The following is a 24,709-nucleotide window of genomic DNA, read 5'->3' on the forward strand; positions in this document are numbered from 1 at the left end:
TACATAACAAATTGGATAGAAAGGGTCTAAAAACCTACCGACCCATAAACCTCCTCTCAATCACTTACAAACTGTTTACAAAAATCATGAGAACTCGCCTTTCTGACAGTCTGGATTCTAACCAGCCTAGAGAACAGGCAGGCTTCCGCAGTGGATTCTCAGCAACAGACCACATCCACACGCTCATCCAAATAAAAGAAAACATAAATGCATATAGGAAACCTCTGTGTATGGCATTCATCGACAACGAAAAGGCATTGGACTCCGTACAAATAACGGCAGTACTAGAAGCTATTCGAAGACAGGGAGTAGAGGAGGTATATTGTAAAATATTGGAAGATATATACGAAGATGGGACAACAGCCATCAAGCTCCACACGGAAACCGATAAAATGCCAATTAAAAAGGGTGTTAGACAAGGTGACACCATCTCAGCAAAACTGTTTACAGCTTGCCTTGAGGAAATATTCAAGAAACTAGAATGGAGCGGAAAGGTTATCAAAATTAGGACGATAGTTATTAACTTATAGTCTGCCCCCGAATTTGAAAACTGGTGTTATAATGCCTTGTTTCCCAAACGATAAAAAGTCGCCTTTGAGTCACCAGCGGGGACCAGAGATATACAGTAAAATAATACGGCATTGCAAGTCACTGATACAGCGAAAAGCAGTATCATCCGCTCCCACATCATTAGTTTCACGCACGTCTTATACTGTAAGTATGTCGTAAATGCAATCTCACTTGGTTCTGTTAACCCATACTGCCTGGGAATATCATTAAAGTACAGTACGTGTAGTTTCCGCATTTCTTTCTATAAGAGAAAGGAAGAAGGTAGGAGGCAGAATTTATGAAACTTCTATAACTATATTATTAAAGTGGATATTTAAATTTCATGTAATTAATCACTGTGTGCGCCATATTCTTACATTAAACGTTACTGTCATCCAGTTAATGGCACCTTTTGATGCAACACATAACTGAATGTCTCTCAAAAAATGCAGTAATTCAAGTTCAATATTTGCTAAAAGTGATCAGCATCTGCTGCAAATGCAGGATTTCATCAATAATTCCACCAGTAGTGCTAAAATGCATTGCTGTTCGCTCTTCGTGTCAAAAAGTAAAAATAAATAAATGCATTGATGATGGTCCGTTTGCATATATTTCCTGGTCGTGAATGATTTCATCGTCTTAAAACACGACCTTTTTTTTCGGGGGGGGGGGGGGGGGGGTAACAATCCTTTGTATTGTTAAGGATTGTATTGATAAAAAAAAAAGTTGGCGTTCACTACTCGAACATCAAAATTCTCCATTCAGTATACTGGCAGAATTATGGGTATGTATACATATATATATGTAAACATAATAGTAAAACTATACACACATACAATAACAACACATCCTAATTTCCTGGTAATTTTACATGCATCCTCCCTCGAATATAGCATTTAACATCTGGCGGAAGAGCAGAAAGAAGGCTCGTCGACCGCTAATTTATGTCACACGCTAACGTATTTATTTCCTTTACAAGAAACTGCATCAGGTACGTACATTATTTAATGACCTTCATGAAATCAGAGATGAAGATAAATATTTAGTATGTTACGGCAGTGTCGCCTAAGATTGAACTTAGGACATAGTCAGCAGTAATAGTTCTGCGATTTATTCCTATTTATCTCGTGCAAAAGTTTGTGCTATCTGTTGTTTGCATGAATATCGTTCTTAATCCCTTCACACACTGACCATTCTAAAACTTCTACATCCTTTAAAATAAGCTGAAAAATGTCCTCTTGTTTTTGTATTACTCCTTTATATAATATTGCTGCTGTATAATGCCTGGCTCTCACTCAGCATTCCACAGTTACATAGAGAGGGAGAGGGGGAGAGAGACAGAGACAGAGACAGAGACAGAGACAGACAGAGACAGACAGAGACAGACAGAGACAGACAGAGACAGGCAGAGACAGGCAGAGACAGGCAGAGACAGGCAGAGACAGGCAGAGACAGGCAGAGACAGGCAGAGACAGGCAGAGACAGGCAGAGACAGGCAGAGACAGGCAGAGACAGGCAGAGACAGGCAGAGACAGACAGAGGACAGACAGAGGGGGAGAGGGAGAAAAATGAATATCTTTTGTACAAAGCCCTTGCAAGGAGATCCAGTGGGCCTTCTGGTATTCAAGAGTGAGGGTGGAGTGCACTAGCCTACCCCAGCCCGGGAGAACCCAGGCTTTTGCAAAGACATGAGGCCTGTTTGTTAACCCAGTGCTGCTGGGCATGGGGTGTATGTACATGTCATGCCCAGTGTGAGTTTACTTTATTAACTGTTTTTACACAGATGGCTAAACTTGTGCTAAGTCACTAGTGAGCCAGTTATGAGAACTGCCTGTTGCTTGATTTACAAAATATTTTATGTTCTCTTATTTTACTGTTAGTAATGTTTATAACATTATAGTAATTATAATGTTTATAATAAAAATAACATCACCGATACTCATAGCATTAGTAAAGAAAAAAAAGGTTTTCCAGCCAATTGAAGGAAAGGTGAAATCAGGTAAGGTCACAAGGTTGACTCCTTTGTGACTAAGCACTACCAGAGCCATCTATATGCAGAGACATTTCTCAAAAAAAAAAAAAAAAAAAAAAACATTTTCCTGGTGGCATTGGTTTAAAATTGCGTAAGGTCTGATGTAATAAATATTCTTTGTACGGACTTGCATAAACACAGATAGAAATACATATCTATCAGTCTAAACATGCATATCTACTAGATAGATAGATAAATGTAATCTATAAGATAGACAGGTATGCCTTATTTTCTGTGTATGCATATCCATATATATGACTATTCTTTGGGTTGGTCATCCCACAATTTTAACAAACTAGCCAACTGAAAACTGAATAATGCAAAAGTAGCTTAACAAATATCAAATATCTTTGCAAAGAAGTAGCAAGCACATGCACTAAAGCAAAAGCAGAAATACATATGTGTTGCCTATATTTTGCACATGATGCACATCATAAGTATTGAAGAATTTGGGAGTTACAGATAGACTTTACGGTAATTAAGCATTAAGGTAGGGCAAAATGAAAATTATAATTGGTAATATTAACAGATGTCTTTTCATTTGGCTTGCAAATGTTATATTTCTTCTTGATCTAGTACATCAGTTTTACTAATTAGCCCACATGCTGGTGATACTTTGAAGGACATTGCTTTATCTTAGAATGTGTTTGCATAGATTTCAAGAAAGTCAAATTTATATATAGATGAATTAATTAGATGTATCATTTCCTAAAGATATGGTTTCTTTGTGTTCCTAGTTGCATATTATACAAGCAATACAAAATTTAATTTCATGAGAGAAGTTTATAGCTCACTAACAAAAAAAATTGTCTTTAGCTCTAATTTATAACTGACATGTTTCTTTTTCAGATCAGGTATAAGAACCTTTCATAAAATGGCTGGAAATGCTAACCAAGAAGGAGGTAATGGGAGGAGAGGAGCTCTGATAGTGATTGAAGGGTGTGACAGGACTGGAAAAACCACGCAGGCAGAAATGCTGGTTGAATCAATAAAGAAAGAAGGCAAGCCTGCAATATACATGAGGTTTCCAGGTAAGAATATTTATATTTACGAGTTCAGTTGCTTATGTAGGGAAATGAAAATAGAAATGCTTTTAGAGTACATTTCTGTTTAGTAATTAAGTTTAATTCAAATACTGTTATGCTGAAAAATGGAATATATCAAGTTTACCAATTTCTTTCTTGCTTTTCTTCTTCGAGCATTTGCATTTGCTATACAAAGTCTTGGCATACAGACAAACTACTGCTCAGATGAATATAATGGACACTAATGAAAAACATTGATCTGCAAGCTTAAAGTTGATTGATGCTTAGAACACATTATTTCATAGTAGATTAAAGCTGATGAATGCAAAGACTTTATTTCATTGTAGTTTGAATTATGTGTAGTAAGAGACCTTCTTGTTGACCATCTTAAAGGTAATAACACCAACTCTTGGATGTATTAGGTTTTCATGGATAGGTTTTCTTTCAGAGAGAGGAACACATATTGGAGGTATCATCAGTAGTTACTTGTCATGTGAAAAAGACTTAGAAGACCATGCCATACATCTTCTCTTCTCTGCAAACAGGTGTGCATTTTCTATACTTTAGAAAGGATAGTGATTTTCACTAAATCTTACATTTTTTAATTAGTCATGGCTTCAATAATAATACAGGAGGCAAAAATATCTGAGTCTTTTGTGTTAGCCTCACTTTCTCTCACACATTGCCTTTATTATGCCAAAATATATATTTTTTTTATAAAACAAAGAACAATACTTGACATGTGCAAGTCTCTGTTATGAGCTTCTTATATATCTGCTGAGACATTACATTCTGCTATTTAACAACATAAATGCTTATTGCCTTAATCTTGGCTTTACCTGTGATGTACAGAATATAAAATGCAAGGCCTATGTAAAACAATTTTTTCCGGGTACCTTTTCATAATCACAAAACATAATGTCCACTAATATATATGTTACTGTTTAGCAAGTTCCCTATCCATACTCATGATATCGCCATAACCCTGTTTCCCCTTAGTCTCTCCTCTAAGTCAGCCAGACATAGTCGCATTTTCTTGCTGCTTTCATTTTGTGAATGCAATGAATTATATAAGAAATCATGATTTTGGTACTATACAGTATATTTCATCAAACAACCAATTTTTCCTAACCCACATTCCCCCTCTATATACCTACTCACTAATATGAGTTACAAAATTACCTTAAGGTATATCATTGTGTTTTTATTGATTATACACATCAAGATACAAGATACACATTTTATTGTTTAATTGAAATTCTAGTAACTAATATTTTCTAAGTGAAATTGAAAAATTCAGAGACATTTTTTTTGCTGCTGTAGGGGAAAGAGAAGCTGGAGGGCAAGCAGTTCTGAGGGGTCAGTGCCAATAACAGTTAAGTTATATTAAGAATTGTAGACAGCATTTAGTTCTTAATTTGTTTTCTCTCTTTTTCCAGATGGGAATTATTGCCAAAGATTTTATCAGAACTGAAAAGTGGAACATCAATAATTGTAGATCGATATGCCTTTTCTGGTGTTGCCTTTTCTGCTGCAAAGAAGGTATGATTTAAAAGTGTTTTTTGTATTAATGATAAGATGCCTATCTCTTAACCCAATGCCGCTGGGGAAAATGAACAAAAAATGGGGAAAATGCTGTGCCCAATTTCTATATTTTTTGTGAAATGTCTGCCCATAGATGGCTCTCCTAGTGCTTAGCCACAAAGGAGTCACTTAGTAGACCTTGTGACCATACGTGATTTGAATTGGCGGGAAAAACATACATTTTTACTAGTGCTATTAATATCGATGGTGTTATTTTTATTATAAACATTATAATTATTATAATGTTTTTTAATATTAGTAACAGCAAAATAAGATAACGTAAAATATTTCGTAAATCAAAGAAAAGGGTGAACAGGCGAGACGGGCAGTACTCGTAACTGGCTCATTGGTGACTTAGTACAAGTGTAGCCATCTATGTGTAAAAACAATCAAACAAGTACTAACAGTGGGCATAGCACATGTCTACCCGTCGTACCCATCGGCAAGGGGTTAAAGATGCATCTATTGACTTAACTTTGTCAAATTAATATGTTAAGTGTTCTGTAAGTGGAAGCTTCAGTAAATGGTTCAGAAAAGAAGCATAGCTTTATTTATGTTTGCATTTTTAGTAACAACATTTATTTTGTTTGCATTCAAGTTGAGACTGAATTTCACTTGTAAGATAATTGAAATCATATTGAATGTCTGTTGAATGTCTGTAAGTCTAAAAAATTGTTCAAGAACTGTAACATTTATCCTGTTTCCTATATTTTTTTTATACTTCCACTGTCATTGTCTGCTAAACTTTGTATAGCATTCTCTCACTGTGAGATGTAAAATATGTGCATTCTTGCATGCACACATTTATAGACATGTGTAGGCACATGTGTAGAGACACCTGTGCAGACACATGAGGAGACACACATGCAGATGCACACATGGGTAGACACACATGCAGATGCACACATGCGTAGACACACATGCAGATGCACACATGTGTAGACACACATGCAGATGCACACATGTGTAGACACATGCAGATGCACACATGTGTAGACACACATGCAGATGCACACACGCGTAGACACACATGCAGATGCACACATGCGTAGACACACATGCAGATGCACACATGTGTAGACACACATGCAGAGGCACACATTTGTAGACACACATGCATATGTACTTATGCATATGTACATATGAATACACACTGTAGGAACCTGGAAGATGGGCCCTACAAGAGTATGGTAGATGGCAAGCTTAGGGTTGATAATAGACAATTAAGATGTCTTGACTCCTAAATTTATTGAAAAGTAATGATTGAGTGTGGCTGCTATTACAAGAGAGGTTCCTAGCAGGGAGTCTGCCTGTCATCTCCCACACTACAATACATTACTCATATGGAAAGAGCTAGTTTAGTGTGGCAAGAAGAGAAGAATAATTGGATCATGCACACGCACACGCACACAAACACATGCATGCAGACAAACATGCATGCAGACACACAGACACATAAACTCACAGGCACGCATACTCACAAGTACACAGACATGCAGGCATACAAACATGTAGGCATGCAGATACATAGGCGTGCAGACATGTGGACATGCAGGAATGCAGACACACTTACACACACACATACACACAAACACACACACATACACACAAACACACATACACACAAACACACATACACACAAACACACATACACACAAACACACACATACACACAAACACACACACATACACATAAACACATGCATGTGCGCGCACACATAACACTCATTCTCATGTACACACACACACACACTCAGAGGCTCACACGCACGCATGCACGCACGCACGCACGCTCGCAAGCACGCACGCACGCACTCACTCACTCACTCACTCACTCACTCACTCACTCACTCACTCACTCACTCACTCACTCACTCACTCACTCACTCACTCACTCTTTCACACTCACTCACATTCTTTCACGCACACGCACACACGCACACTAGCACACGCACACACGCACACTCGCACACTCTCTCACTCTCTCACTCTCTCACTCTCTCACTCTCTCACTCTCTCACTCTCTCTCTCTCTCTCTCTCTCTCTCTCTCTCTCTCTCTCTCTCTCTCTCTCACTCTCACTCTCACTCTCACTCTCACTCTCTCTCTCTCTCACTCTCTCTCTCTCTCTCTCTCTCTCTCTCTCTCTCTCTCTCTCTCTCTCTCTCTCTCACTCTCACTCTCACTCTCACTCACTCACTCACTCACTCACTCACTCACTCACTCACTCACTCACTCACTCACTCACTCACTCACTCACTCACTCTCTCACTCTCTCACTCTCTCTCTCACTCTCTCTCACTCTCTCTCTCACTCTCTCTCTCACTCTCTCGCACATACTCCCAGACATATTTATGCATATTTGGATGTGGACCTTAACTCGATGGCTGACGTTTTCTTTAAGAAATGTTTGATGGGTGTTGGGCTTTCTTTAGGCCTGGGTGTGCTGCATTCCAAGGAAGCAGTTTCTGTTGCTGACAATTTTGTCAGGTGCCTCGCCCAACTACATGCATGTGGTAGGCTACTGCCTACCCCCTCCTCCTCTTCCCTTTTTTTAATTCTATTAAAAGTGTTTTGATTGTTCCTGTCCTTTTATGCTTAGCTGTAGTGACTGTATCTGCTTTCTTATATACTTTCTTATTTCACAGTCTAGAGATTGTCTTTTATGTGTTTATATCAAAATTGTTATGCAGTCTTTTGTTACATTCTGGGATTTTGTCATGAACAGTGAAATATTGTATATAGATTCTATACAAATACATTTGTAGAAAAAGCAAAACAGATAATACAAATACTGTTCTTACAATTGTTACATTTTGTATCTGTTCATGTTTTTAATTATGGTTTTATGTTTATTTAGCATTTATGTAACAGTATATATTACTGAATCTGAATAATATATAGTAGACTGCAGCTCACAGCATGTTCTTTGATTCATTGAAATCTGTCAAAATGTATAAGAACACTGTGACCAATGTGCACACAGAAATAGCAGACTAATGCCGATTGTAACTGCAGTGTACTTGTAATTTTTCCATTCTGACCTTACAGTATTATAGAAAATAAAACCGATAAATTTCTAGCTCACAGAAGACTTGAGAAACTCATAATTTGATGATTTTTGTTATATACCACAAATCCATTATATGTAATTCAGAGTAGCTCTTTCTAAACTTAGCCAGAGCCAAAGATTTGTAACAGACATGTTACCAGAAAACTAAGTTTATTGAGAGTATTTTTGAAACCCTAAGAGATTAAGGTTAAGGTTGTCACGCAATCATTGGGCAAGCGTGGTAATGATACATGGAAATGAAGAATGCATAAGAAATAAATGCATAAACATGTAAAACTGAAGCATTAACCCTGCTTAAGCAAATTATTTAATGCAGTGGAGAATGATATTGGGAGACATTTTTCAACATGGTGGAGCAGTCTCATACACCAGCATACTAAATTGGGGACTGAGTCACAGAATTGGTATAGTGATTGTGTGATAAAATTGTTAAGCAAGAATGGTGCTGCCAAAGAAAACTCACCATGAATTGAGATAGGTCCATAATCTGCAGTGGAATGTTACAATTGATAATTTAATTTGATTTTTTTTATACTCTGTTGCTAGGTGTACACTTTTTAAAGGCTTCACTTTGGTAATTCTCAAAATACTATAATGCTATAATGTTTTTTTTTCTCTAAAGCTGTATCAAGCTAATGAGTTTGCATCCTACTACATTATCATAATATTCTTTGCACTTGTACTTTGCGTTATAAGTTCTTGTAATTATCTCATAATTAATTTTCTTCAGGATATGAGTTTAGAGTGGTGTAAGAAGAGTGATGCTGGACTTCCAAGACCAGATCAGGTGTTGTTTCTTGACTTAAAGCCAGAGGAAGCAAAAAGGCGAGGGCAGTTTGGAGCGGAACGTTATGAAAAGGAAGAGTTTCAGAAACGCGTCTATGAAAACTATCAGTTGCTGAAGGATGACGTGTGGAAGGTTGGTTATGAGATCATAATTAAAGTTATAAATTTGGAAGCAAATTTGTCTATGAATTCAAAATTATACTGCTAATGGGTGGCATAAATATATTGTGAAAACTATTGTCCTATAGTATCAGAATCTTGCAGACTTTATATTGTGTACATTTTAAGCCCAAGTTTCTTACTGTAAGAAATATAAAATACATGCTTTCTATTCATGGGTATATGGTGTACAAATGTTAGAGTAGGTAATATATGCTTTAAAATAAGATGTTTTATTTATATTCTTATTACTCAGTAATGGTATAGGTTATTATAGACTGATGCTTAATGTAGTTTAAAGTAGAATAAAGTTGTAAACATTTTTCTCGAATTTCGAAGTTTAAAGAACATATGGCAAAAGGAATATTTGTTGATATTTGTAAAACCTAAAGTGATATGGAATTTAGGATTCTCATTATATTATTTATTTATATGAAATAATAACATTTGGGAACTTTCTCTTTTCCAGGTTATTGACGCAAATAAGAGTGTTGCAGATTTACAGGAAGCTTTAAAGACTGAGGCATTAAAAACCATAGAAAATGTTATGGAACAAAATGATGAACTAAAGAAACTTTGGGTCTAAAAGGCATGATTGTAAATATTCAGCAATGTCAATGTTTTTTGTGTAAGACATTGACCTGATGATAAAGGCATTTATTATTATTACTTTTTTTTCAACTGCAGTTCATTCACTTCAATTATTTTTTTCTTATAGTCTGTTTAGTTAATTTGTATTTTAAATTAATATTGATTTTAATTGAAGTTAAATGATATTCAAAATGTGCTAACCTGTCTATGTTGACCAGAAACTGTTACTGTGCAGTTTATGGCACAGCAAGTTTAACCTGAATACAGACTTTGTTGTGTTTGCACACATTTATGAAGTCACAATTACATCATGTACTGACCTGTAATATATAGTTCATTGCTCTAATAATTCCCTTGATGTAATCTCAATTACGTCTCCAACTTCATCAGGCTTCTACATCGGTAATGATATGTCTTTGGGGGTGACTTAAATATATATTGTTAGTAATACTCTAATACAAATTATACAACTAAACAGGAACTATATTAAAGATTCATATACATAACAGACTTCTACCAGATGAGTTACATCTAAGACCTACAAAGCATTTGAAGGGATAAAGGTAATTGTGGCAACCATGACAAGAATTCCTGAATGCCAGATATGTGATTTGCTTTTTGATGTTATATCTTTATCAGAATCATATAACTGAAGAGATATTGATGAACTGAAAGTTGAGGTACACAAAGAGTAATTACCTACAGCTCCTGCCAGTTAGTATTATTGATTCTTAGGATGTAGGCTAAAGCTCTGTTGTGTTTAGTTCCAAATGATCTCTACAGATTTTAACCTGTTGAATCTGGGTGCCTTGCTCTTTGCACATGGCCAACCCCCATCCTCCCTTATACTACCTTACAACCTTATTGTCCACCTCCCCATAACACTACCTCCCTCAACACTACTCCCTCTTCCACATGCCCCCGTCCTTCTACTACCCCCATCTCTACAAAATTCTTAAATAATCTATTTAGCCCAGCCAAATGGGACCGATTTTTCGTGATCCCTCCCACAACATCTCGCACTTTCTGCTTTGACAACCTCTTTTCATTCCTCAAATGCATATACATCCTTCACTTGATCTAACCCCTATACATTACCTTACCCAACCTTAACCCATTTACTCGTCAATTCCTTTACCCAACTTTGACAACTAATCAGTAACTCAACCACCCTTCACTACCATTTACTATAGTGCTACATGACCTTAGATGTCTAGCACATTTATTTGCTTTTAACCATTAACCATTAACCATTCTGCACATGGCCCAAAATCTGGCATCAGGCTTACTTGAGTAGGCAACTTGTGGGTGTGTGGCTTGTTGGCCATGGTGTCAAGACTCCTTGCCTATATTTTCATTTGAAATTCTGTATCATGATGGTAGTCTATAACATTACACACTCCAACACATTCCACACTAATTTACCAATGGAAATAATTCATTGAAATTCTGGATGTGGTCCATTGCTCCCTGCATGTGGCCCAAAATCTGGGCATCAAGCTTACTTGAGTGGCGACTCTTATGGTTGTCTCCCTGTATTTTTCAGTTAAAATTTTGTATGAAGATGGTAGTCTATAAAAATAACGATAACAATAATATTTTGTCATTTTATGAAATTTTTTTGTAATACATATGACCACCAGTACATTCCACACTCATCTACCAATGGAAATAATGCAAGAGCTCCTTCCTAACTGCCCACTACAGTCCAAGAGGTTTGTGCACTCATGACATGTCATTCCCATCACCCTGGCCTCCAGCCAAAATTCTCTGGTATATGCCCGTCACCCTTGCCCTCGTCCAATTTCACGACAGCATATTCACGTACTGGGCCCTCAAGCCAAATTTTTCATACGGCTTACTTTTGTTATTGGGCCCTCAGGCCAGATTTTTCATGATTGCATATTCATGTCACTGGGCCCTCGAGCCAAATTTTTCACACAGCTTATTCTTGTTATTGGGCCCTCAAGCCAGATTTTTCATGTCAGCTTATTTTTGTTATTGGGCATTTAAGCCAGATTTTTTCATGACGGCATATTCACGTCACTGGGCCCTGAAACAACATTTTCTCAACACATGATGGTCACTTCTCCCAGATCCAAGGGTTTTGATAGTATTTTATTAATCAGAGTTGTTTGCTTTACCATAAATTCCCAACTTATCAGACATCCTTACAGAATCTCACACTTTCTGCTTTGACAACCTGTTTTCCTTCCTCAAATGCATATGTATCCTTCACTTGATCTAATCCTTTATATTACCTCATCCGACCCTAACCATTCACTCACCAATCCTTTAACCCAGCTTTAACAACTAATCACTAACCCAAACACCCTTCACTAACATTAGCTTTAGTGCTGCATGACCTTAGATGTCTAGCACATTTATTTTGCCTTTAACCATTAACCATTTACCATAAATTAACCAGCACAGGGGTACATATGGTAAATAATACTTAATTTAAACCAAAATCTGATTTAGAAAGTCTTTTTCCTCTTCCTCTCATTAACATCATCAGGATCAAAAATAACCCTTTGCTTTTCAGTGTGATATATTATTTTTAAATTGGATTAAGTGCAATTTATGATGAATTTAGGATAAGGATCTTTGCAGATATGAGAAATAATGAGAGTGAAGTTATCATTTCCTATTTATAAAACCATTCTTCACATTATCAACTACAGAACTGTGTTATTAAAATGATTGTACTCTACATTATGCAAGTTAATTGTAAGGAATTTCCTTTAATTTGACTTTTTTCCTTGTAAGTAATGATTGTCATATACTTGTATAGTTACTCTGTTTTAAATACAAGTTCATTGTGTTAGCCCTTGTTTTTGTTTTCAGTCATGATCATGGTAATTATATTTGTAATGGATAGTAGTAACTAGAATTATAAATTTAAATTAAAAGTTGTGAACTATTAGTCTAGCACGTAATCATATTATTGTAAAAAGTAAGTCCAAATAATAATATATGTTTTTATATGAATTAATCTTTCTTGGAAAAAATGAAGATCATTCCTAGAACAAACATGTGATAATATTTATACCAATGAACAATTGTGATAAAATTGGTATATAATCAATAAAGGGTTTGCACTATATATTTTTTTTTAAATCCCAAAGCCTCATGATTTTTTAATTTACCAAAATTAGAACTGTTTCTATCTCCCCAGCAAATTGCCCTATCTATAACAAAAAATGGTCAGATTGTGGAGAAGACTTACACGCCTGTCTCATGGACTATGATGCGATATCAGTACAGTGCTATTCCATTCCTTTCAGAGGTCATCGTAAGATTGCCAAAATTACTTTCCATAGACATGACCTTCCCTTTAATGTTTACATTGGTGGAGAATCCCTCCCTGTCTGACCATATCAAACTCCTCCTCATCAGTGCCAAAATATTTGGTGTTTAGGACATCTTGCCAACCATTGCCGTTCCGCAGCCAGATACCCTCTATGTGTCCAACTTGACCATACTCGATCAAACTGCTCTGCACAATCACGCACCTGTGCCAACTGTGGCGGCCCCCATTATGTATTTTATAGTGGCTGCCCCACCTACAAATTTGAGTCTGAGGTAGCAACTCTCAGATTCTGACTTGGACTCACTCTACATGAAGCCAGACAGGAAGCACGTCGACGAGGTTTTTCTCTTACTCCCTACTCCAGTAATGTCGCTCACTCTGCCACTCCCCCTACCTCCCAAGCTCCTACACCCTCTCCTAAACCTACCCCCCTCCATCTGACTTCCCCTCTTCTACCTCCTGCCTTCCCCAGTCAAATTCTTTTGCCATCCTAAATCCAGACACTCCAATCTCTACTACAGCCCCAACACCTTCCCCTCTCCCTCCCCGCACTACCCGCAGCAGACAGACTAAACGTTCCACCCCCTCTTCCCTTACCACACATTCACCTCCACCTTCCTTTGCCCCTACTCTTCAGACACCAGTCTCCTCTTCCCCCCTCACAAGAAAACCTTTGTCTCACAAAACTCCCCAACCAATTCCATTACAGAAACTCTTGAAAATATTCAAAACTATCTACTCGAGTCCCAAACTGACACTGAAACCCCTCATCAACCTTCAAATTCCACAACTCCCGCTCCCTCCCCACTCAAAGTGACTGCCGATATCCATCCTCCTCCTACCCCCTCCCAACACAGCCCCCCCCCTACTCTAGCTCCACCTACATTAACCCTCCCGCCATCCCCTCTATCCCTTCCACTCCCTCCTGGATACACACGTGAATCCCTTATATCACAACTATCCCCTTCCCCAAACCCTCCACCTCCTAATACCCCTACTGATACAACACCACCTCCCCCCCCCCCCTCTCATTCCTTAACCCACCCTCTAGCTCCTTCCCCTTCAAATTCTCTAACATGTACTGTAACCGTTATCACCCATAAATCAACGGAAATATAACTATCCTTCATTGGAATATTCGCGGTTTCCGTTCTCACAGAGCCGAGCTTCGTCCTATCCTTTCCTCCTATAACCCATCCATTATATGCCTTCAAGAGACTTTTCTTACACATCCTCCGATACCAATTCCCAATTACCATTTTGTCTCTTCCCCACACTCCCTTTGTCTCGTCTATACTTATCAATCAGAAAACACCTTATGTCATACCTCCCTTTCAAACCACTGTCCCTTGTACAGTTATTCGTATCTTTCTTCACCGCTGGATCACAGTGATTTCAGTCTATTTCTCCCCTTCCCACCCCATTGACTTTGTTGCTTTTGAAAATCTAATTTCCCAACTCCAACCACCTTTCCTCATAGTTGGTGATTTTAACTGCCGCCATACTCTTTGATACACGCACGCAATCTTTTTTCATGCATTGACCTCTCTTTATACTCCCCTTCTCTTCATTTAGATTTCCATTGGTCAGTTCTAGACCACTTTCCCTATAGTGACCACTTTCTAGTTCTCCTTTCTCCTACTTCATATGTACCACTTCCTAACTCCCCACGCTGGTGCTTTGATAGAGCCGACTGGCATACTTTCACTTCACTCTGCTATTCATATCCCTCCATCCTCCCTCTCATCCATTTCAGATATGATACAATGTTTCACAACTACAGTCCTAAGAGCTGCTATTCCTCGAACCTATACCTCCAAATGTGTTCCATGGTGGAATTCTGATTGTACCAAAGCACTTCGCTTAAAACGTTACTGATTGTACCAAAGCACTTCGCTTAAAACGTTACTGCTACACATCCTCCGATACCAATTCCCAATTACCATTTTGTCTCTTCCCCACACTCCCTTTGTCTCGTCTATACTTATCAATCAGAAAACACCTTATGTCATACCTCCCTTTCAAACCACTGTCCCTTGTACAGTTATTCGTATCTTTCTTCACCGCTGGATCACAGTGATTTCAGTCTATTTCTCCCCTTCCCACCCCATTGACTTTGTTGCTTTTGAAAATCTAATTTCCCAACTCCAACCACCTTTCCTCATAGTTGGTGATTTTAACTGCCGCCATACTCTTTGATACACGCACGCAATCTTTTTTCATGCATTGACCTCTCTTTATACTCCCCTTCTCTTCATTTAGATTTCCATTGGTCAGTTCTAGACCACTTTCCCTATAGTGACCACTTTCTAGTTCTCCTTTCTCCTACTTCATATGTACCACTTCCTAACTCCCCACGCTGGTGCTTTGATAGAGCCGACTGGCATACTTTCACTTCACTCTGCTATTCATATCCCTCCATCCTCCCTCTCATCCATTTCAGATATGATACAATGTTTCACAACTACAGTCCTAAGAGCTGCTATTCCTCGAACCTATACCTCCAAATGTGTTCCATGGTGGAATTCTGATTGTACCAAAGCACTTCGCTTAAAACGTTACTGATTGTACCAAAGCACTTCGCTTAAAACGTTACTGCTACAAACGAGGTATCCCTAATCAACTATCAGCCCTTATGTCCTTTAAAAGAGCATCCGCCTGTCTTCGTCGTACAATCCGGAATAGTAAAATAAATAGCTGGCGAAATTGTTTCCTCAATTACATCCTCTACATCTATCTCAAATGATTGGTGCCGAATCCATAAACTATCAGGCAAACATCTCCGCCATCCAGGCCCCGTCCTCCATATTCGAGATACTCTCATCACTGATCCTCTCCAAATCGCTAATGAACTGGGTGACTATTTCAGCCAGGTCAGTAGTGGTTCTCACCTTTCTCCTCACTTCTCTTCTATTAAGACCATCAGGGAACGCACCCCCATTATCTTCACCCTATCCTTCACTGAGTCCTATAATGCTCCGTTTTCTTCCTCTTCTTCCACAACACTCATGAAGTCCCGGGCGGTATACACTACCGTATGCTCCGACAACTCCCATCTTCCTCCTTATCCTTCCTATTAACAATTTACAACCACATATGGATATCAGGAAATTTTCCTTCTCATTGGCGAGAAGCTCTTATCCTCCCCTTCCTGAAACCCAATAAATCGGGTACCCTCCCTTAAGACTATCGCCCCATCGCACTAACTAGCTGCTTATGCAAACTACTAGAGAGAATGGTTAACTTCCGCTTAATGTGGTATACTGACTCTCACAATCATCTCTCTTCTTCCCAGTTTGGTTTCCGCCGTGCCCGAAGCACAGCAGACCCCCTTACTCATTTTGAGACATATATTACATCTGCATTGGCGCGCCATGAATCCGTACTAACTATATTCTTTGACCTAGAGATAGCATATGATACCACATGGCGGTACCATATTCTCCAACAATTGTCCTCTCTAGGCATAGGCGGAAACATGAGTGTCTTTATAAAGTTTTTCCTCTACCAACGCACTTCCTAGGTCAATGTTGCCTCTGCCACATCATCCTTCTTTCCTCAATTCGAAGGCGTCCCACGAGGCAGTGTGCTCAGTACCACTTTATTCCTTCTTGCTGTTAAAGACATTGTCTCAGTTCTATCACCAGGAGCCCGGTCATCACTATATGTTGATGATTTAACCAAATATGCCACTTGCTCATCCATGCCAAATGCAATATCATCAGTATCTTTCTGGGCCACAAACCATGGCTTCCGCTTTTCTACCTCCAATACCGTTCCTCTGGCAAATTCATAGGCGTTATTTTTTACTCCAAACTGTCCTGACGAGACCATATCCTTTTCATTAAAGAAAGAGCCGCCGTCTCCGAATCTTACAAACTCTATCCCATATATCCAGGGGTTCAGATCGCAAAACTCTCCATCTTCATGTTACCTTGATCCTCTCCACTCTCATTATGGATGCCATATCTACTCCTCTGCCTTAACTTCTCTCCTTGCCCATCTTGATACAATCCATCACTGTGGTATTCGCTTAGCCCTAAGTGCCTTCCGCTCCTCTCCAGTTAAGAGCCTGTACACTGAATCAGGCATACCATCTCTCTCTCGACGCCGTACCGTTCTCTCTCTCCGATGTTATACTCGATTCCACCAACTTCCCCTCACTAAACTAACTATCCCACGATCCCTACTTCCTACCTTTGCTTCTTCTCCACGTTTGCCTACTCCTTTCTCCACTCGCATGGAAACTTTACCCCCGTATTTGCTCCTGTTTTCCCTAACCCACCAAAATCAATTATTCCTCCTGCTGTCCTTCTCACCCATTTCCTTGCCCATGTCTCCATTCATTCTTCCAGTATTCACGTCTACACTGACGGCTCCAAATCCACCTCCGATGCTGGTTTTGCAGTAACCTTCCCAACTCGTACTTTCAAATGCCCCATCCTTCCTGAATCCAGTGTCCTTATTACAGAACTGTATGCACCCCTTTTTGCCTTAAAACACATATACTCACTTTCTTCTTCCTCTTTCACAATTTTTACTGACTCCCGTAACTCACTAACTCTCATAAAGTCAATATACTCGACCAACCCCTCGTTTGTACGATCCAGAACTGGTTATTCTACCTGTCCACACGCCATAAAACAATCAAATTTTGCTGGGTGCCCAGCCATGTTGGAATCCCCGGCAATGGACAGGCAGATACGCTATGTCCACATACCAACCACGTTTCTCACGTATCCCAGCCACGGATTATTACCCCCACTTTAAGACATTCTTGTATGACCGATGACACTCTTTCTGATCAAGTCTCTGCACTAATAAATTACTTATTGTAAAACTATCAATCTCCTCCTGATCAGCTCCATTTCATCGGAACAGACGTTGGGAGACGGCTATCGCCCGCTTACGCATTGGCCACACCCGTCTAACACACTCCTATCTGATGTCACACTCTGATCCACCCCTATGTTCCCTATGTAATGTCCCTCTTTCAGTCCCACATATTCTATTGTCATGCCCATGTTTTGATGCGACCTGTACCTCTGCTTTCCCCACCTATCCTCCCTTCACCGACCTCCCAACCTATCAGACATCCTTACAGAATCTCACACTTTCTGCTTTGACAACCTGTTTTCCTTCCTCAAACGCATATATATCCTTCACTTGATCTAATACCTTTACATTACCTTACCCGACCTTAACCCATTCACTCGTCAATTCCTTTGCTCAGCTTTGGCAACTAATCACTATTTCAACCACCCTTCACTACCATTTACTATAGTGCTACATGACCTTAGATGTCTAGCACATTTATTTTGCTTTTAACCATAAACCATCCCCTGCCCCTCCTCTCCAACACCTGTCCACTTCCAAAGATGCAAGAGCTGGGTTGAAAGAATAAAATGCTGAACAGCCTCAGGGAGCCATGGGCACAGTATTTTATTTAGTTATCTAGCCTTTAGACAACAATTTTTTTTCTTGCATATAATGCCTGCTGATAATTGCTTATGGAAAAGCATTAAGTTTTTAAAATTCCTGCTGAAAGAAATTCCTGATGTTTTCAGTGTTATTTTTATTGTTCCTTCCGAAAGAAAGAATTTTCCTGTCTTATTTAAGCCTGAGCTATCCTACTGGAGCCATATGAATAAAGGAAACAGCAGAAAAAAATATTTCGCCTATATTTTTTGGGAATTCAGAAGAGAAAATAAAAATAAAATTGCTCATTGGACTAGTTTTATTTTTATTTTTCCCCTACCTCCTACAATACATAGTCAGCAGTTCTGCTTGCAATGCAAGAAACAAAATGGTGTGGCCCCTTATCTCCCCAGCTGATTGCCATGATAAGGATTGGTCAGACTGTAAAAGCAACCGACTTGCCTGCCTCATTGACTATTCATTATCCGTGAAATGCTACACTATTTCCCCCAGAGAACGGCAAATGTCCTACACCAATATTGTCAAAATTACATTCTGTAGATATGACCTCCCCATGAAGTTTATATTGGTGGAGAGTCCTGTTCTGTCCGACCATATCGACCCCTCCCTTGCAATGTCAAAAGTGTTATTTGGCCACTCTACTAAGCACTGTCGCTCCACAGCCCGCTACCCTCTATGTGCTCAACCTGAGCACATGTGTGCCAATTGTGGTGGCTCCTACAATGTATTTTACAGGGGCTGTCTGACCTACAAGTTTGAGTCTGAGGTGGCAATTTTCAGATACAAACTTGACCTCACTTTATGTGAGGCCACAAAAGAAGCACGCAGATAAGGTTTTTATATTTTTAAGATTTTGTACCTTTATTAGGAGGCAATGAGGCTTAACCTTTTATCAACTAGCCCCACTGAGTTTAATTCCCCGGTTCCCTGACCCCAGGCTCTCCTTTGAACACTACTACTAATCTTCCTTAATACCTACTGTCCGCAGTAATACTTCACTCTCTCTTCCTCAAGGCCCTGTCTTTCTACTACCCCAGCATCTACAAACCTTTTGATAATTTTTTTGTGATCCCCCTACAGCCTTACTCGACAACACTCTGCTCTTCCAACAACGCCTCCCAAAACAAGTAGACAAAGTTTCCTTCCGCAGCCGTCCCGATCGTTCCCGCCTTGTCATATACCATTATCAAGTCCAATTGACTTCACTTGCCAAATCATTCCTGCCCAGCCACATCCTTCCCTTAATGCTACACCATTCCCTCCAGAGGCCGCCATAAGTCCTCCAACAATATTGCCAAGATTATTTTCCGTTGACGTGACCTTCCCCATGATGTTTATATTGGCGGAGAATCCCTCCCTGATCACCCCACCCCCCCCGGCTAAGGTCAGAATTGTTGGCATCTAGGCCACCCTGCCAAACGCTGCTGCTCAACAGCCCGACACTGTGCCCAACCTAGTCACGATCGATAAATTACACTACATAATCATGCACGTGTGCCAATTTTGTTGGCTCCCATGATATATTTTATAGGAGCTGACATGCCCACAAGGTTGAGCCTGAGGTGGCAGTTTTCAGATTCAACATCCCCCCGTATATATTCCTCCACCATCTTGCGTTTCCACTTCTACCCCCTTCCTCTCCCAATCAAATTCTTTTGCCGTTCTAAATCCAAACACCCAAATGTCTAGTGCTGCCCCGACACCTACCCCTCTCTCTCCTCACTTTACCCGTAGCAGACTATCTAAACGTTCCACCCCATCTCCTAACACACCCTCTCTTCCACCTACCGATTCATCTACCCCTCTGACGCCTATCTCCTCTTATAAGAAAACCTTTGTTCTAAGACCTCCCCAACCAAATCCAATTCAGAAATTTTAAAGACATTCAAAACTATATGATCATGACCCATGATAACATGCCTACACTTCATCCATTCCCCTTACACTTAAAGTAACTGCCGACATCCATTCTCCTATTCATATTTCCCCTACACCCCTTACTCCCACTCCCTCCCAACACATCCCTTTCCCCTTTGCTTCATATGCATCACCCCCCCCCCCCCCTTTTTCCTCATCATCCCTTCTGCATCCCCTGGATGCACATGCTCTCCCCTGAACACTACTACTAGTCCGTGAGACTGGCATAGGACTCAGGCCCTAGCACTCACACACACACATATATCTTTAAATTATACACACACACACACACACACACACACACACATACACACACACAGTTTAAGGGTGATATAATCACCCTTAAACCCCTTTCTCCTTTTACTAATCCCTGCCTTACGGACTTCCTTGCATAATCCCACAATTCACCTTTGATACCTTTGATCTAATCACCCTTGTTAGCCTTAGCCCATCTACTCACCCTCTCTGCCCTCACCCCTCTTTGTCCCTTTCGTTGCCATACTATCCTGAACTGCTATAGGACTTTTGACGTGTAGCACATGTAATCAACAACTAACTCCCCTCATTACCCTTTTCACTACTACACTACTATGCATACATACATATATATATATATATATATATATATATATATATATGTGTGTGTGTGTGTGTGTGTGTGTGTGTGTGTGTGTGTGTGTGTGTGTATGTATATATATATAATATAAATATATATGTGTGTGTGTGAGTGCTTGGGCCTGAGTTGGCGGTCCGGGATTGTGCAGGCAACAGATCCTATGCCAGTCTCACGGACTAGTCGTCGGTTTGACACATGGTCATGCCAACTGTATCCCATGATCCGGCGCAAGGACTTGTTGCAAAATGCCTCAAGACGTGACTCCAAGGCATAAGACTGAAGACACATAGCCTGGTCCTTCTGCACAGGTACCGGCATCTCCAAATACTCTTGTTCATGACTTCTGCTGCCAAGCCAATCCATCCCTGTCTAACAGCCCAAAGTCTAGGATAAAACATCCAAGGTATGAAAACCTCTCAGTAAACAGGTTCTCCTTGCAGGCCCTCAAAATCCTGGATCTTGGTCTTGGTCCAGAATTCTAAGTCCAAGGGCTTCGCCTCATTGCTGAATACATCAAGAGGTGCCACCAGAGATTCCAGGGACTCAGAAAGGATAGTGACATCGTCGGCAAAGTCATGATCAGTGACCTTGATATTATCTACCCAATATCCAGTCCATGCAAGTATTAAAAAGTGGTGGAAAGAAGCTTGACAGGCTCCCACCACACTTCTCAGTATTTTCAGTACCAGTATACAATAATCCTTGTTTGAATTCCCCTAAGTCTCAGGATCTCTCAGGGAGTCAAATGCTTTCTTGAGGATGTTGTAGGCTGTGAACAGATTACGACCAAATTCATAATGGCATTCCACAATGATTCAAAGTGCAACGATATGGTCTATTGTGGACTTGTCAGAAGTAAGTCCAAATTGCTCCGGTCTGTGGTGCCTTAGTAGATGGTGTTGGATGTGTCCAACACCATCAGAACCTTGCCTGGTGTGCTGAACGGTGTGATGTCACAGTAGTTGTTGCAGTCCCATCAATCTCTTACTAGAGAGGGATAACCTCACTCCTCAGCAGGTCAGGGGGAATGGTACCAGATTGCCAGATGGCAGCCAAGACAGCATGCAAACCCAGTGTCATAGGTTCACCACAAGCATTTCGTAGTTCAGCAGGGACACCACATATGTTCACTGCTTTGCCTCCCTTCAGCTTGGAAAGGCTCTTCATTCATTGGATCAGGTACAGGGATTGTGGCACCACTTGCATCCAAACTGCTGATGGGTCAACTTGATACAGCTGCTCAAAATACTCAGCCCAATGCTCTGAGATGATCTGTCCATCCATTGAGCAGACTGCAGTCGTCTGTGAGGAGGGCATGGAGTTCAGCTTTCTCAGGACTTGGTAATCGGGATGGTCATTTACTAAGAAATGGCCTTCAACCTCCTCAGAAAGAAAACTGTAAATCCCAAATGCCATTCAATCAAGCCACTCGACATACACCTGTGGCCTCCAGCGTCTTCCTGTGACATGAAGTTCTGCCTTGATCTTGGGTGTTTGCAAATAGATTCCTGAGCTGCGTCAGGTGTTTCACGCTGGAAGGAGTTTCACAGAGTAGTAGGGTCCTCCCAATGGGACCCACCCGCCTCCCTTGCTGGGTAGGAAGGGCTTTACCCCTCCCCCCAGTTTCTCCACTTATAAGTTGCACTGCACTGACGAAGACAAAGTCGAAACCGGTCAAATACATCTCTTGTATTGTGAAGATAGTCATTCTCATTCATACCTTTTATACATACACACACACACACACACACACACACACACACATATATATATATATATATATATATATATATATATATATACACATATATATATATATACATACACACACACACATACACATATACGTGTGTGTGTGTGTGTGTGTGTGTGCATATACATATATATATATATATATATATATATATATATATATATATATATATATATATATGTGTGTGTGTGTGTGTGTGTGTGTGTGTGTGTGTGTGTGTGTGTGTGTGTGTGTGTGTGTGTGTGTGTGTGTTTAAAATGCATCAAAAAGTAAAATATGAGGCTGTTTACCTGCAGAACCGTTTGCGGGACATAACCAAATAAGACATGCACATGATGTCTGTTGGCAATTTATGCTTCCATAAATCCGTGTGCTTTTCCGACGCGGGCATGAGACACAATGAAGCAAGAAATATTTTCATGCGCACACATTCAAACCGAAACACACTTGTAAACAGAGACAGGCACATATACAGATGTATTTTTCATGTATGGGATACTTGCATATATATAGATTCGAGTTCCATTTATTTCCAGCTTAATGGGATTTGAATTATGGTGTATTCATTGGAAAAAAGTACCTTTTAAAAATGAACTGAAAATATTTTAGAGTGAAACAAGTCGATTGACATAATAAACCATGGCATCTCTTTTTAAAAATGAACTGAAAATATTTTAGAGTGAAACAAGTCGATTGACATAATAAACCATGGCATCTCCTTACCTGTGTCACCATTTTCTGTCATTTCATAAAATTTAAAAATGGCGTCACACTATGCTGTAAATAAATAAGATATCTCAGCTGTTTATATTTAACCGAGACTTGCCTAGATCTTTTCTTATGTAAAGGAAACGATTCGAGATTTGCTTACAAATCACATAAATGACATCAATCCTTAGCAGACAATGAATGCGACTTACCGCACATTCAAGATGTCGAAAGCAGCAACTGTTAAGAGCAGAAGGTGCAACGCGCGACGCAGATAAACTGTAAGTTTGGCCGGGTTGCTTTATTGACTCTTTGCTCAAGCGAGTCGGAGATGAAAGGCGAACTTGTGCTCCTCCGAGCTATTCGTGCCAATAGTTACTCAGTTACAGTGCCATAATCAATGGCAAACATCCTAATAGTTCTTACCCATCGCAACCTTATCCTGCAACGTGCGGATCTGATTTTCCCCTACAAAAGTGCTGAATAACAGACATGTATCTATAAAATAAGACGACATCGCAAAAAAGGCGCTATCGGTTGCACAGGGGATGTGGTTGATAATGATACCTTGTTGAACTTCGGAAGTGCACACACAGGCACACACACACACACACACGCACACACACACACACACACACACACACACACACACACACACACACACACACACATATGTATATATATATATATATATATATATATATATATATATATATATATTTTTTTTTTTTTTCTTTTTCTTTTTCATAAAGCCATAACTTCCGCCGCCACTAATATTGCAAGCAGTGATACAGTTACTCCTGGGCGCATACAAAAAGGGCAAGGAGTAGACAGGCAGCACCGCGTCTGCTGTTGCTTTTTGTGGCAGTCAACTATAAACATGTTGCCATAATCATTAGGTTGCACCAATTTCATTCTACCTTTACATGACAAAATACTAAAGTGCAGTTTTGTTCCTTAGTTTATCTCTGATTCCCTGTTCGATTAATATTACCAAAGACAACAACAGAGGTTAAATTGTTTCCTATGGGCTTCGTGAATTAATTTTGTCTTTGGATATATTATTCATTGCAGTGAGGGGTGGTTTTAAATGGTTATAGTGGGTTACGATGATAAGTTGTACCACTTTAGTTTGTATTTTATTGTTTTGATATGATGACACTC

The 24,709-nt window shown here is 39.7% G+C and overlaps 1 protein-coding gene across 1 annotated transcript; it reads left to right on the forward strand.

The window, feature by feature from the left end:
- The first annotated feature begins 1,440 nt into the window (after positions 1-1,440).
- LOC125042610 (thymidylate kinase-like) lies at positions 1,441-10,753 on the forward strand. Its single transcript, XM_047638367.1, has 6 exons — positions 1,441-1,540; positions 3,431-3,612; positions 4,055-4,151; positions 5,046-5,148; positions 8,994-9,182; positions 9,678-10,753. Exons 1-6 carry the CDS (start codon positions 1,494-1,496, stop codon positions 9,792-9,794), a joined length of 735 nt encoding a protein of 244 aa, XP_047494323.1. The 5' UTR covers positions 1,441-1,493; the 3' UTR covers positions 9,795-10,753.
- The last annotated feature ends 13,956 nt before the right edge of the window (positions 10,754-24,709 follow it).

Source organism: Penaeus chinensis, chromosome 32 (genome assembly GCF_019202785.1).
Source record: "Penaeus chinensis breed Huanghai No. 1 chromosome 32, ASM1920278v2, whole genome shotgun sequence".
Classification (NCBI taxonomy): Eukaryota; Metazoa; Arthropoda; class Malacostraca; order Decapoda; family Penaeidae; genus Penaeus; species Penaeus chinensis.